At 36.7% G+C, this 16,170-nt stretch overlaps 1 protein-coding gene across 2 annotated transcripts; it reads right to left on the reverse strand.

The window, feature by feature from the left end:
- Window positions 1-196: 196 nt before the first annotated feature.
- On the reverse strand, window positions 197-16,118 carry TFB2M (transcription factor B2, mitochondrial). 2 transcript variants are annotated; one of them, XM_049713669.1, is made up of 9 exons: window positions 15,952-16,118; window positions 15,636-15,748; window positions 14,852-14,940; window positions 11,297-11,450; window positions 10,816-10,964; window positions 8,405-8,494; window positions 5,587-5,649; window positions 2,302-2,453; window positions 197-603 (listed from the first exon to the last, which is right to left on the reverse strand). In XM_049713669.1, exons 1-9 carry the CDS (start codon window positions 16,005-16,007, stop codon window positions 426-428), a joined length of 1,044 nt encoding a protein of 347 aa, XP_049569626.1. In that variant the 5' UTR covers window positions 16,008-16,118; the 3' UTR covers window positions 197-425. The 2 variants fall into 2 exon arrangements, with proteins under 2 accessions (XP_049569626.1, XP_049569623.1); XM_049713666.1 differs by having other exon boundaries at window positions 15,636-16,111.
- Window positions 16,119-16,170: the final 52 nt, after the last annotated feature.

Here is a 16,170-nt window from a genome sequence, read left to right on the forward strand (position 1 = left end):
TTAATTACGTACAAACTCTTCTGCTCCCCAGGAGGATATAAAAATCGACAGTGAAAATGGAATATTTAAGTATAATGTAAGATATTTGGCCAAAAGAATTTCTAAAACTAAATTTCATCTGCTAATACCCTATAACTACCAGTATGCTTATAGTAGATAGGAATTTAAAACAAAACAAATCCAATTTGATCAAATCCACAATTAACTGAAGTTTTCCTTTTATTCAGTTTGAATAAAATAGCAGCCATTATTTTATCCAATACAGTAATGGTATCAATGGCACAAGAATTGATCTGCCTAGCTGTGCAAAACAAGAACAGTTATCTTCTGTTGAAAGGATGTTTTCAAACTCAGTTCTTTTTCATTTGTGCCATAATTTCCAAATAAATAAACAGCTCCAGTTAATGTCTTATCAGTCCACTTCTCTATATGATTACATCTTCCATGAAGTCATCATATAGCCACTTATAGTGATCATCTTTGGAACACTCTATGGTTTCAAAAAGGTGCTGAAAGTCTTCAGGGTACATATCTATTACTTTCACATCTTTTTTTTTTTTAATTTGCTTCAATATATGCATTGCATCAATTGGACTCAATGAACTGCAAAATAAATACAAAGTAAATGTGCTTAATTCTTTATCATAACAACTGTCAGTTAATATTGATAGAGGCGGCTTCTAAGCCCAATTTAAAATGCCTAACTTATTATATATAATTAATCTTATTCAGTTTAATAGCCTGCCTATTATATATAGCTTTAACTATGTCTATTCCTAAAGTTCCATGGCTTGCCTGTAATGAAAAGAGCTGATTTAGGCTTTAACAGGTTCTCATCAGTTCTTAGGCAAATTCTAGTTTAACATTGCCCTTAAAAATTCTTTTGCCTGGGCTTCCCTGGTGGCGCAGCGGTTGGGAGTCTGCCTGCTGATGCAGGGGACACGGGTTTGTGCCCCGGTCCAGGAAGATCCCACATGCTGCAGAGTGGCTGGGCCCGTGAGCCATGGCCGCTGAGCCTGTGCGTCCAGAGCCTGTGCTCCACAACGGGAGAGGCCACAACAGTGAGAGGCCCGCACACCGCAAAAAAAAACAAAAACAAAAATCTTCTGTCTACCTTTCATCTTTTAATTCTCTTTGCAAAAATATTCTTAACTCTATTTAGGTTCATGTAAAAGTTTAATAAGTAAACATTTAGGTTCATGTAAAAGTTTAATAAACAGCAGGAACTACTGTTTGTTTTCAGAAGAGGAAATCATTTTCACATTTTTATGTAACAATTACTGTGAATAAATTATAAAGCAGAAAACTGCCTTATTCTATTAGCCTAGCAAGAAACGACCAGTGAGCCTCTGACAATAACAAGTAAACAACTGTACTAAAATATTTTGGTGGAAAATATTTCCAATACTTTTTAACTGTGAATGGAATCTTGGTCACAGCTGTGAACATCCTTTCAATCCACAGGCTCTCCAAGGCAATTCTTAACATTTTAAACCACAGTTTATCATACGTGTATTCCTTAATTTCCTACACTCCTGATATTTTCATTCAAAATAGCCACTATCACAAGGTGACAAGATGAAAAACAGATGACTTTTACGGGTCTACTGCCACTTTTAACATTTATTTTTACATAAATATTGTTCAATCAGCAGCTCATTCAGAGTTATACATTAAATGATGATCAAATTAATTAAAATGATTATTTATTTGCCCATCCTCTGACAGTACTTTGAATGACTATGGGCTGATGAGTACATGGTAAAATGCATAACTTCCAGAACTGTACACATCAGCCCTACGTAAAAATTATATAGATACAAAGCAGGCAGTAACAGTATAATTTTTATAAGGCTTTAGGTAGAAACATAGAATTTGATCCAGAGCAGGACTAGGGTGGTATAATGATCTGTGCCTACTTTGCCTAGGAAACAGAACCACTAACGACAGGCAATGACAAGAGGTGGATGGTGGGTATGCTACCACTAATGCCGGGGCAAGCAGCCAGTTCTTCGTGTAGTTAAATTAATCCTGACAAAGATAAAACAAATTGTAGGCATCCCTGGTTGTTTTCTCAAAGAAGGAAAAAAAAATTAAGCTCAGGAGATTATGTGGAAAATATATTTTCCTCAAAATGTGTACCGGCAAGAATGAAGTATTTTGTACAAATAGATGAGTGAAAACATGGTACCTCACTGTTAATGAAGATATAAAAAATATAAAAAACAAAGCTCTAACATGAAAGTACAATTCGCACATTAAGTTGCTACTTTTATATTTGCTTTTATTTTTCTTACTTACTGTAAATGGTCTATTAGCTTGGCATTGCGTTTCATAAAACACTGCCTTAACATGTGAAAAAACACATCATAGTTAAAAGGTGTTAAGGTTCCTGCAAATAAATTCCTATGAGGAGTCAGTTGAATAAAACACAGGTTTTGTTCTAATGATTCCTGCAGAGAAAGGAAAATAAAATGTGTTAGTCATAAAATATTGCCGGTGCAAGACATTGTTCACTTACGCATTCAAGCTACCTTTTTGAAGAGGCAATCACAATACACCCTGCGTGTCCCTATAGGTTATTTTTGGATGTGACAAGAATGCAAGGCCCCAACTGCTCTTAACCTGGGCCATTCCTCAGGGTTGTTTGCAATGAGTCACCTTGGGGGATGAGATAATGTCTCTCTATAGACTGACATTAATGTTTGCTAAAGAGAGGTGGATTCCCCCAGCTCTGTGTTCCTCAGCTGCAGTGCAAACCCACTGCATGCACACCACACAACTACGCAATATCATATTATTCCACAGGACACAGGAGTCTGTGTCTTTGCCCAGCACCCATGAAACAGTAACAGCTTATTAATTTATAAGCAGGGAAAAATGAAATCCTAAACGTGACGCTAGCATATGCTGAGTCTCTTCTGTATTTGAGGCATTAACACCAGATCCTAAGCATAAAAAAAATTATTGCCGGGCTTCCCTGGTGGCGCAGTGGTTGAGAGTCCGCCTGCCGATGCAGGGGACACGGGTTCGTGCCCCGGTCCGGGAAGATCCCACATGCTGCGGAGTGGCTAGGCCCGTGAGCCATGGCCGCTGAGCCTGCACGTCTGGAGCCTGTGCTCCACAACGGGAGAGGCCACAGCAGTGAGAGGCCCGTGTACCGCAAAAAAAAAATTATTGCCTTATAATTTTTAATTGGATTTTTAAAAAATATAGGGTTAGCAAACTATGGTACATGGCCTGCCTGTTTCTGTATAATATGGAGCTCAGAACAGTTTTTACATTTATAAAGGATTCTTAAAAAAACAAACAAACAACAACAAGCCCACAAAGAATATGGGACCTGCAAAGCATAAAATATTTACTCTCTGGCCCTTTACACAAAAAGTTTGCCAACCTGCTTTAGTATATAGTATTATACAGGTTAAAATAAAAACTGCATGTGACTTGATGTAACATTAAGATGTTTTTTCCTCTAAAATTATTCCTCAGAACAGAGGGAGCCTTATGTTTGAGTTCTTAGGAAATCTCACGTATTAGCTAGTAACCCCTTATTTACTTTATAATAAATACCTATGTATATACATATTTAAACATAAGTACTGTTTGTGGAAGACATGTTGGCCAAAAAAAATTTCAGTCAATTCTGGTTTCTAGTTTTGAATTCCTGTAGCTGAAGAAATTAGTAAAAAAGGAAGGCAATAAAATTTTAACATATTTAGCAATTATCAATTAGGGAGGGGAATAACCTCACAATTGATAGCATTATATGTTGTTAACAAGTCTTTTGAAGGTGACTTTATTTTTTATTTATTTTTTAAAAAATATTTATTTACAGTAGTTGTGGCTCACGGGCTCTGGAATGCAGGCTCAGTAGTTGTGGTGCACAGGCTTAGCTGCTCTGCAGCATGTGGGATCTTCCTGAACCAGGGCTTGAACCCCTGTCCCCTGAACTGGCAGGCGGATTCTTATCCACTGTGCCACCAGGGAAGTCCCTTGAAGGTGACTTTAAACAGCATCTTGTAAATAGATTTGGAGTTACAGATATAGGTTTACTTGATAAGTAGGGAAAAAACAACTTTCCTGATGTTCAACAAATGGTTATATGTAGCTTAGGAAAAAAGTTCCAGTGACAGCACAAAAACATGGCTTCAAAAATGTATAAACCTCAAACCGCTTGGATGGAAATGAAGATCATGTGCTTTAAAAAACTGTTAAATATCTAAAAGCGCTTCTGTAACAATTATGAACACACCGACATCAGACATGTGAAATATCTGAATAAAATTTTCTCTTAAAACATAACATTTGGTTATTTCATTTTCATCCCTAAAAGTTTATGCATTTATGTCGGCCAAAAAAATGTTTTAGCTTTTGACACTGTCATTGAGAAAATGGGAAAGTGTCCTATATGCAGGGTTATTAATTTCAGGGTCATTTGGATAAATTCCTACTGGTATCAAGCCAAAATGTATTACCCCTATTCTGTTTTGTGAGGCTACATAAGTTACATTTATGGATAGTGAAACAGAACTAAAATCACAATGATCACTGATTATTCTAAAATCAGAATATTTCTAAATTGATAGTTTTCCTTTAGCGGCAAGAGCGAGAAAAAAACCAAAGTAGTAAGCAACGGGAAAGTCAGACTGAACTAATACTCTGAGATTAGGGAATCATTAGCATTTAATCCTGAAGTGGAACTTCTGAATTGAGTCCGAAAATTGTTTTTAAAACTTCAGCTACTTTATTACAACTTCACTATAAGTAGCCCTATATAATCTAAATGGAGGATCACTCTATAACATAATCACTTTGGTTCTTTATGAAGGGAAAAAATAAACAAAAATTAAAGCCCAACCCCTAGGGTAAGAAACAAGATGTACCTGTTAGTGAAATAAACCATTATAAGTAGTAATATTATATATATGATTTATTAATAAGGTATAAAATCTTGTTTTCAGTTTATCAAATTAGATGAATAAACATTTTAATATTCATGTGTTTTCCAAATTTGAGAGGTATTTTCATTTCAAAAGTTAAAAACAGAAGTCAGGGGCTTCCCTGGTGGTGCAGTGGTTAAGAATCCACCTGCCAATACAGGGAACATGGGTTCGAGCCCTGCTCCAGGAAGATCCCACAGGCCGCAACTAAGCCCATGTACCACAACTGCTGAAGCCCGTGCGCCTAGAGCCTGTGCTCCGCAACAAGAGAAGCCACTGCAATGAGCAGCCCACGCACGGCAACAAAGAGTAGCCCCCACTCACCACAACTAGAGAAAGCCCGCATGCAGCAAAGAAGACCCAACGCAGCCAAAAATAAATAAATAAATTTATATATTAAAAAAAAGTCAGAATCTGTGTTTAAGCCTATTACTATGCTAGCATTCATTGTATAAACAGCTGAAAAATATAACTCCCTTCCAAAATAATTTGAATATATTAAAATCAATAAGATATGTTTAAAAATTTTTCTAGATATTCTAAAATTAAAAATTTAAATAAATACAGAATACCAGATAATGCAAAAGAAAATAAAGACTGTTACATTAGAGGAAAAAAGGGAAAGGTATTCATTCGTTCTTACCCTATGCTTTTGCTTTGCCAGCTGCCCATTTGCGGTATATGTGCCAAATGATGAGCAAGACTCCTTGAGTGAAGATAAACAAAAAGAAAACATTTCTTTCAGTTCTCTTTGTGCAAAGTGCCCCACATTATTACTGCCTTTAAAATTGTCTTGCCTAAACAACATAATGAATTAAAGCCAAGTCTCCAGTCTAACTGAATGTAAGAAAAACAACATGTGACAGTTAAATCATATACATTTCTCTTCTCTCTCATTTTTTTTGGATAAAGAAAAGGGGAGTCAAAGGTCTAGCCAAATACTGGTAACTCTATTACTTGCTTAGATAAAAGAGAGTTGCCCTTAATATAATTATGCAAATACATTCTAAAGTTATTTTTAATAGCCAGCATATTACAGTCACAATCAGTTTAGGGTCTATCAGATCAATTATGGGGATGTTTTTGCCCTACTTTAGTGGAAAAACCACTGATATGAATATGCTGGGACATGTAAGGAAATAGACAAAGAAACTTGTGTCAATTTTTAAAAGGATCATTGCTTTCTTGTATCTAACTTTTGTACATACAATTTTGTATGTGAAGCAATTTTAAAAGATGACCCAACTGAAAAATTATTGTGTGTGTGTGTGTGTATAAATACATATACACACATTAAATTCCAAAATAACAGCATTTGACACAGACTTAAAAGACTAAAACTTATAATATTGGATGTAAGGTCAGAAACGATAATTTATTACTAATTGCAGTGGCAACTGACGTAGAATGAAAAATGCAATTGTTGCTTATCTGTGAAACTCCCAGCAGCTCCAGGAATGTCACTAAGTGGAGGAAGGCAAAGCAGCAGCAGCAGCAGGCACTGCAGCTTCCCCCCACACTTGGTCTATCCACAGCAGTTTAGGGCACTGCAGTGGGCACAGAGAAGACCTCACTCCCATCTACCAAAACCACAGGAGAGGAAGACCTGCAAGACCTTGGGAATTGGATTCAACAACAGACCATCCAGTAGTAGATATAGAATGGACAAATGTTAAAAATGCTGGGTCTAGAAAGACCTCTCCTTTCTGGAGGTTAATACATGGCAAAACTCAACATAGGGCTTTTGAAAACAAAAACTGCAGAAAAAGAAAACTGTCCTGAAAGCTGAAGTCCTCAGAGGGCCTTCTATCAAGAAACTAGCCAAAAGCCAGGAAGAGAGAAGAGCTGAGATGAAAAGCCAACAGAATGAGAGGAGATCAGTGGGGTTAAGAAAGGATTTTAGGGAAACCAAGAACTACAGTACCAAGATTACAATATGTAGTATAGGCAGAAAGCAGGGTCAGTGCCATGAAGGCTAAATGTGAAAAAGATTTCTGGGAATACAGAAAAAGGATGAGAGTATGACAGATACGAAAGACAAGGAACAGAGAGAGCCAACCTAAGAACCTGATACATTCTGGAGGAAAAAAACCAGAATCGGAACAAAAGCTAAAATCAAATGAGATAACATTCTAACAACTAAGTATGCACTGAAGGTCTTAATGTGTTCCTGGACAAAAGCAATGAAGAGACTACATAGAGGAAACACTCTTTTAAAATTAAACCAATATATCCTTGGAAGAACAAGGGCTCATAAAATATACAAACATAGGGCTTCCCTGGTGGTGCAGTGGTTGAGAGTCCGCCTGCCGATGCAGGGGACATGGTTTTGTGCCCTGGTCCGGGAAGATCCCACATGCCGCGGAGCGGCTGGGCCTGTGAGTCATGGCTGCTAAGCCTGCGCGTCCAGAGCCTGTGCTCCGCAACGGGAGAGGCCACAACAGTGAGAGGCCCGCGTACCACAAAAAAAACAAAAAACAAAAAACAAACATATTCTGTATAAAAACAATTTGATATATAGTCTAGTCTACTAAAATAAAAAAAAGAGAATGGGTAAATTATGGTATGAAAGAAATGGTATTTATTGTTTTTTTCTTATGCTTTTAGGCCTCTATTAAAAATGGCAGAGACACACACACACACACACACACACACACACAAAATGGTAGATACTAGTCTCATGTGGCTACTGAACATGTGAAATGTGTCCAGTCTGAATTGGTTGTAAGTGTAAAATATACAATGGATTTTTAGTACACAAAAAAGAATGTAAATTATGTAATAACTAATTTAAAAATATTACACACTGAAATTATGTTCTGAATTGAGAAGATTCAATAAAACATAATATTAAAATTAATTTCACCTGTTTCTTTTTTACTTTCCGTAACCTGGCGACTAAAAAAAATGTAAAACTACATATGTGGCTTGCATTGTCTTCCTATTAGACAACTCTGATCTTGCCTAAGGAAATAAACTAAAAAGGGGAATGCTCTATAATGAGGTATTATACTCATTAAAAACTTATTTTATAAAAACTTATTATATAGTCTTCAAAACTTAAGAAAAATGTTTAGATAGAAGGGAAAAAAAATCTTATAATTAACTATTAGCTATTAAATAAAAAAATAATATAATCTCCTCTACACAAAAAAGAAAAACAGGAAAAATAAAAGACTAAAATTATGCCACCAACAACAATAGTGACCTCTGGGTGGTAGCACTGTAGTGATCATTTTTTAAATTCTTTTCTTTCTTTAACATGTCTCACATTTTTACACTGAGAATATATTAGTTTTACAATGAGAGAAGTATATAAATATTTGTGACAGAAAAACATCAGTATAGTGCTCTATTATCTTAAACACTTGGGAAAAACAATAAAATTAATCTGGTCACAGAAATACAGCCTCTGAAAAACCATGAAGTTCTTTGTTGAAATTTAGAAGGATTTTACTCACTGTATGCAGGAGCTTAATTCCACAAGCTATTTGACAGAGCACACTTAATGCTTGATACAAGCTTGGATTTTGGGGATTTGCCATTATTTTCTAGAAAAAGGAAAACAGAAGTTACATGTTATACATAGCTATAGCCAATCAGTCAAAATCATATGTCAGATCTTAATACCTTAATGATATCTAGAAATGAAAGAAAATTAGAATTAAATGCAGAATCTTAACCATTTCAAAGAAAAGAAAATCTTCTTAAACTTTCATATTGAAATATATCATCATGTACACTTAAAATATAATGTATTTGAGACTGATTTCCTTTAACCATATTACCTATCAGGGCAAATTCTCATTAAACAAAAAGTGACACAGAAGTGTATAATTACTGTGGTGAAGGGTAAGTGTGATAGAAACGTGCATTAGCTGGGCTATTAAATTTTGAGTCAAGAATTACTTAGGCTGACACTTGAGGATCAGAGGTACCTCACTGAATGAAAGGGCACTACAGAGAGAGAAAACCAAATGTGAAAAGGTCCATGGTAAAAGAAACATTAGAACATTCTACTAGTAGCAAGATGAAACCTGACGAAGCATTTCCTATTTCTCTTCCTTTCATTCCTTCACGTATGCACACAGCCTCAAGGTTCTGAGTCCCCTACTCTCTTCCAGGGACAGTCACTATTTACTTACTATTTGGATCTTGGTAAGCAAATCATCCTTTCATCTCTTGCTTTCATCTCCCGCCGCCCCCCATCTCAACCCATAGTTCTCTTATATACAAATAAGCATTTCCAGTTATCTTGGATTATAAGATTAGTAACATGAAGCATTCTGGGCAGCAAAGAAACATAACTCTCAAGGACTTCAGGAAGCCCTTTGATTTCAAAGAACAAAAAGTCTAAAACTCTATGTTCACTACAGCATTATTCACAACAGCCGAGAAAGGTATATAACCTCAGTGTCCACTGGTAGATGAATGGATAAAGAAGATGTATATGTTTTACATATACATATATACACACACATATAACTCAGCCATAAAAATGAATGAAATCTTGCCATTTTTGACAACATGGATAGATCTAGAGAGTATTATGCTATGTGAAATAAGTCAGACAAAGGAAGATAAATAAATATGATTTCACTTATATGTGGAATCTAAAAAACAAAACAAATGAACAAACATAAAAACAGAAACAGAGTCACAGATAGAGACAACAGAAGGTTGCTAGAGATGAGGGGGTGGGGGAATAAGTGAAACAGATGACAGAGATTATGAGGCACAATCTTCCAGTTACAAAATAAATGAATCAGGGGGATGAAATGTACAGTGTGGGAAATAGTCAATAATAATATAATATCTTTGTATGATGATAGATGGTAATATATAAACATCTGTCATCATTTTGTAATATATAGACATATCAAATCACCATGTTGTATAGCAGGAACTAACACAATGTTTAGGTCAATTATATTTCAAAAAACAAACTCATAGAAAAAAATCACATTTGTGGTTACCAGAGGCAGGGGTGGAGGGGAGAGGGAACTGAATGAATGTGGTCAAAAGGTACAAACGTCCTGTTTTGTAGTGTACAACTACATAATTAACACTGTGGTATGTTACATATGAAAGTCGTTAGAGAGTAAATCCTAAGAGTTCTCATCACAAGGAGAAATATTTTTTAATTCTGTATCTATATGAGATGATGGATGTTCACATTTATGATGGCAATCATTTCATGATGTATGGAAGTCAAAACATTGTACTATGTGCTTTAAACTTATACAGTGCAACATGTCAATTATATCCATTGACGGAAATGGATAAACAAAAGGTGGTGGGGTGGTGTCTAATTATATAATGGAATATTATTCAGCCTTAACAAGGAATGACATTCTGACACATGCTACAACTTGGATGAACCCTAAAGACAGTATGCTAAGTGAAATAAGCCAGACACAAAGTGGAATACTGTATGATTCCATTTACATGAGGTATATAGAATAGTCAAATTCATAGAAACAGAAAATAAAACAGTGGTTACCAGGGGCACAGGGGCGGGGGGGAGATGGGGAATTAATGTTTAATGGGTACAGAGTTTCAGTATGGAATGATAAAAAGTTCTGAGAATAGATGAATGGTAATAATAGTTGTACCACAATGTGAATGTACTTAATGCCACTGAATTGTACACTTAAAATAGTTAAAATGGTAAACTTTATGTTATATATATTTTATCACACAGAAAACCTTTTAAAAAATAATACCTAAAGAATGCTCTATAGAAATTTAAAAACAACCTTAGTACTCTCAAATGTCATGAGCCCAAATTAAAATCACACAGATTAAGACTACTCTGAGAAAAATCGCAGAACATTTAAAACAAAAAATTAGGTACTTGTTAATAACCTACCCGGCATTCCTTTTCACTAATAAACAAGTTTAGTTCTAGTCGTCCATATTTATATATAGAAGTACAGGAATATAGGTCATGTAAAAGTTTCCAAAGTGCACTTCTCTCATTTTTAGGTGGTAAGATCCCAATTGCTTTTAAAGGGGCACCTGTTAAGAATACAAGCAAAAATATTTAAATAAATTCTTAACACTTTTTTCCTACGACCATATTTTACTGAGTCAAATTAGGTTAACAAACTATATTACTTTAAGGTTATTTCGAGCAAAACTAGGCCTTAGCATCTTTCCTTGATCTGGAACTTGGCTTCCACAAAACTGCTGATTGTATCTAGGTGAGGGAAAAGCCATATTCAACTTAAGAGCAACCACCCATAAACTGTGTAATATAAACATGTACACACATCTCAACAAATCTGGTGTACTGCTAGAGAAAGCTGACAAGTTATAAGGTACTTGCTTTACTGAATGACAAAAATCACCTTTTGACCAAGGCTGTGCTTCTATTCCCAAATACTGAAAAAGCATATCTGAAGTCATAACGGGAGGTGTTAGTATTCCACGACTTCTAGGATCCAGTTTAAAGAAGTCACAGTAGACCACTTCTAGTCTTCCATTCACCTTTTTTCCTAAGGACTAAAGAGAGACAGAGAGAACATGTTTAGAAATTTCAGTGTTAGGCAGACCTTGTAACAATTCCAAGATCTACTTCAAAAAGTAATTCTTATAAAAAATATTGCTACCTCAATAAAGAGGCAAAGAAAACATTACTAACATACCCTAAAATGTAACAGTTAATAGAAATGAATTAATGTCTGAAAAGTGAATATAATATTACCAAGAAAAAGCACCCAAAATAGAAACCTTCAACAAATTATTACATATCCTTTTACTTTCTTTACTTTATCTAAATGGTTTCTGTTATTCAGAGCTGTGATTCATCTGCTAGTCATGGGAAGATGTTTTAACAGAAAATAACAATAAAAATATTAAAGTGAAAGGCAGATAGATGCAAGAGAGCATTCCTTTTTTCCAGAACAGTTTAGTTAGTCCTTCACCAAACGAACTTAGCTCACTGTGTAGGTCACTCTCCATTTTCCTCTTAATTTTTCATTTACTTTTCGTAAAGACAGAGCCAACTATAGAAGGAAAACTCCCTGCACACTAGAAGGTGTCCAATATACCTCAATCTTTTTACTGCCCTGATGTGTTCACCTGGCAGTAGCGCTGGAGAACTTAGTAGTGAGAGGAAGTGTTAGCTATAGACCCTACAAACTTAATTCGAAGTTACAAAAAACCAAATAGAAGAGAGCAAGGTTTTGATGTGCACACTGAGGTTCTCATGCACAGAAAATTCTACTGGTATTTATCAAGGTTTTAATGAATTTGCAATTTAAAGTTATGAGTTAAAAAACCTAAGTTTTCGTAACTGTTTGAATTCAACCTATAAGTATGGTTCTATTCCTAAATTTAGTAAATTTTAATGATTACTTTCAAGAGGACCCTTGAAAAAAACTAGTGAAAGGAACAGACTGGAGGTAGAAACCACATATTTTTGGTCATGTTAATTTTGAGATGCCTATTAGGTGATTAAAGTGGAGATGCAGGTAGGAAGTTATAGACCTGAATACTGAAGTCCAGGCTGAAGACATAAATGTGCTGAAATAAGACACAGTTTACCACAAAAGCTGATGTCTCTTCATCTGAACACATACAGATATTTCTGCAGCAATAGTCTTCACAATTCAAATGAGATATATCATGATTTATTATTTTGGTTTTTTTTTAAGATATTTTATCTTTTTTAAAAAATTGAAGTATAGTTGATTACAATACTGTGATGATTCATTATTACAGAACACAATTGGCAACATGTGTCTCTCTAGCACATCCAGATAGGAAAACAAACTGTTCCTGCTTGAAACATTGTTAATGTGAAGTCCCAGGAATTTTATCAGGGAAATGGAGTAGGGGTGAAGAGGGATTTTTTTTTAATTAATTAATTAATTAATTTTTGGCTGCGTTGGGTCTTCATTGCTATGCGTGGGTTTTCTCTAGTTGCAGTGAGCAGGGGCTACTCTTCGTTGTGGTGCGCGGGCTTCTCATTGTGGTGGCTTCTCTTGTTGCGGAGCATGGGCTCTAGGCACAAGGGCTCAGTAGTTGTGGCTCGCAGGCTCTAGAGTGTGGGCTCAGCCATTGTGGCGCATGGGCTTAGTTGCTCCACGGCGTAGGGATCTTTCTGGACCAGGAATTGAATGTGTGTCCCCTGCACTGGCAGGTGGTTTGTTATCCACTGCACCACCAAGGAAGTCCATGGGATTTTAAATTTAGATAAAAATCCAGAGTCAAGCATTATCCTTGAAAATAATTTTAGTTCTTAGGAGCAAAATTGTGAGCCTTTGGGTGGCTAGAAGCACTGTCTGCTAAGAGCACCACTTCAAGGCCCTGATTCAGGGCTGCAAAGGTTCTATATAAATGATTACTTCTCTTTTATTCTTGCAAATATACATGAATTCACACAAAACTTTGAATGGCTTTTCACTTTACAATGAGTGAAAGAACGTGTACTAATGGCTGAGCTCAAGTTAGTGTTGGTGGGGAGGGGGGAATAAGGAGTTAGACGTTTAAATTTTGCACTTACATTAACAGCTTCAGAAACATTTTATGACTGATATTCCTGTAAGAAATACTGTGAGGAATTCTCTAGTCCCTAGTCACTCTATTTCATTGATTCAACTGTTTTTAAATTGAGACTACTGTTATCTTGATCTTATAGAAAAGCAACCGTTGTGTTACAGGATAACAAACTGTAAACAGAAGGACATTTTAATATCACCTTAATTATTTTGTGAACATGTAGATTAATCTTCAGAAGTACCCCCCGTTTAAAGACCAAGATAAGAGCTATTTTGTTTTTAATTTCCAGGTTGAAATTACAGATGGCTATGTTTACTAAATCACATTTCATGATCTTGAATCTTTGAATAATTTTATGGGTTCTTTTTCTCTTCATGTTTTTGGAATTCCAGTAGATTTAACATCAATTAAATAATCTGAATTCAAAAACCCTGAATTTTTTCAGTTGTAGAAAAACAACCATCTAATGTGACAGTTATATTTAAAAAAGCAGGATTTTGTATACATTTTCATCATTTTTTGTTGTCATCTTGCACTTTCAGATAACACTATTTTACATGGTTTCAGGAAGCTGGCACATGGAGGAAAAGTTTCCTGAATTGAATCAAAAGATTTATAAAGGAGGGAAGAAGAGAAAGAGAACAAAAAAGAGGCTGACAATGATGCAAGGAATTTCCACTTTACTGTTATGTGAACTTGTCAGCTATACATGAAGCCAAATTCACTAAAAAATCCATTTGGATAATGCCTTTACTCCATGCAATTTATTCTGAATACACCAAACTTTTCTTGCCTCTGAAACCCTAAGTCCAGAGTTAACACAGTCCCGTTAAACTAATCTTAGCATTCCAATTAGATTCTAAGCTCACTTATCCCCTTCTAAGAAAGAAGAGGCACAGCATAGCCTGCTAATACGAGGAAACAAGCCTAGAGATACCAGTTATACATTTTGTTCAATCACCCATCTGTAGCAGAGCTAGAACCAGAAAAAAAGTCTCTGAATCCATCTTTCAGTCATTCAACAATCATTGATACTGTGTTCTAGTCACTGGGGCTAACAAGATACGGCATAGCCCCTAAAAGTGATTGTTTAAAAATAAACTGTGTGGGGCTTCCCTGGTGGCGCAGTGGTTGAGAGTCCGCCTGCCAATGCAGGGGACATAGGTTCGTGCCCCGGTCCGGGAAGATCCCACATGCCGCAGAGCGGCTGGGCCCGTGAGCCATGGCCGCTGAGCCTGCGCGTCCGGAGCCTGTGCTCCGCAACGGGAGAGGCCACAGCAGTGAGAGGCCCGCGTACCGCAAAAAAAAAAAAAAAAAAAAAGTGTGCTTAATTTTACTTCCCTAAACCACTCAAAGGTAGCTGATTGAACAATAAATTATTTTTAGAAACAAAAATATACCTTCAATTGTGGAATAAAAGTCTCGTCACTTTCAAGGGCAATCACTTTGGCACCACTTTCAAGCAATGCTCGTGTCAGGATTCCAGGACCTAATGTATTAACAGAACGAAAAGTTTATTTGCAAAAGAAACAACATAATCTTTTTCAATATCAAAGAAATTAGATGTTTTACCTGTATGATATAATTTTAATTCTCACAACATTCCCAAAGTGGATATTACACTCCTGATTTACATATAAGGAAACTGCGGATTAGATACAGTCACTTGACTCCACCATCACAACTGGAACGCGGTGCTGCCTGGCTTTGAATCCATTCCGTCAAAGACCGCAAAACCTGCGCTCCTTACAATGTTTCACTACCTCTCAAGAAAAAACAAACAAACAAACAAAATAGTTGCCTCTAGCTTACCACTTACTCATAGACTCTCTGGATACTTTATCATCAAAGATATTGCCAAACCTAAACAGAACTGACTCCCCATGATAGGAAATGGTGCTTAAAAAAATTATTTTTCAAAAAGTCTATAAATCTTGTGTTCCCGGCATCCTGCTGCGGTCTATAGAAGATGCACGAAAGGGTAAGATAAAAGTTCTTTTGGGAAGATGGTGAAATCTAAGAGCATGTTTTATCAAAACAGTTTGTAAAGTGCAAACTGCTACGGAAATATCTTGTGGAGTGATGATTAACAGAGGCCATATAAGCTGCTTAAAGGAAGAGGCCATGTTTTACACAGTCTGCAAAAGTGAACATCCAAGAAAATGAAGGCCACGAGGGTCTCACCTGGATTGCATTCCAGGAATAGCTGGCAAGATTTTCGTTTTCCCCGTAGGATCCGCACCAAGGTCTCAGCCACTCTAGGGCTGGTTATGTACCGCTTGGTCTCTGAGCGGCATCTGTAAACACGCGAGGACGATTTTCCAAATCCCACATTGGGCATCAGGTGCGGGTAGTAGTCAGACAAGCCACGGCGGTTCCCCGCCGGGACGTCCATCAGCCTCACCGCTCCCGACTTCAAAATGCAAAAGCGCCCAGCGCGGGTCAAAGCTGACAGCATCAGCCTCGAAAGAAGTCCCACCCCTGGGACCCACATTCTCACCCTCTAAGTCCTGTCCCAGTGTTACCCAGGGTCGTTACATCCTCGACGAACTCCATACAGGGAAGCCCATGTGCTACATCTCCTTACCCCGGGTCTAGGCCGGCGGAAGTAAACAGGCCAAACTGTGCGCGCCAACGACCTCTCCATCTTGCCTTTGCCGTCACTTCCGTTTCCGTACCGGCGCCGACGCCCGAGGACTGTGAGTGGACGGCCGAGGAG

The sequence above is a fragment of the Orcinus orca genome, chromosome 1 (genome assembly GCF_937001465.1).
Source record: "Orcinus orca chromosome 1, mOrcOrc1.1, whole genome shotgun sequence".
Lineage (NCBI taxonomy): Eukaryota > Metazoa > Chordata > Mammalia > Artiodactyla > Delphinidae > Orcinus > Orcinus orca.

What these genes read in the sequence shown, in the direction of transcription:
- TFB2M (XM_049713666.1), bottom strand. Translation starts at nt 15,945, where the DNA reads ATGTGGGTCCCAGGGGTGGGACTTCTTTCGAGGCTGATGCTGTCAGCT. An exon ending in CTTTTATTCCACAATTGAAG is followed by an intron (nt 11,451 to 14,851) that starts GTATATTTTTGT and finishes GTCTCTCTTTAG; the next exon opens with TCCTTAGGAAAAAAGGTGAA. An exon ending in GAATTAAGCTCCTGCATACA is followed by an intron (nt 5,650 to 8,404) that starts GTGAGTAAAATC and finishes TCTTCACTCAAG; the next exon opens with GAGTCTTGCTCATCATTTGG.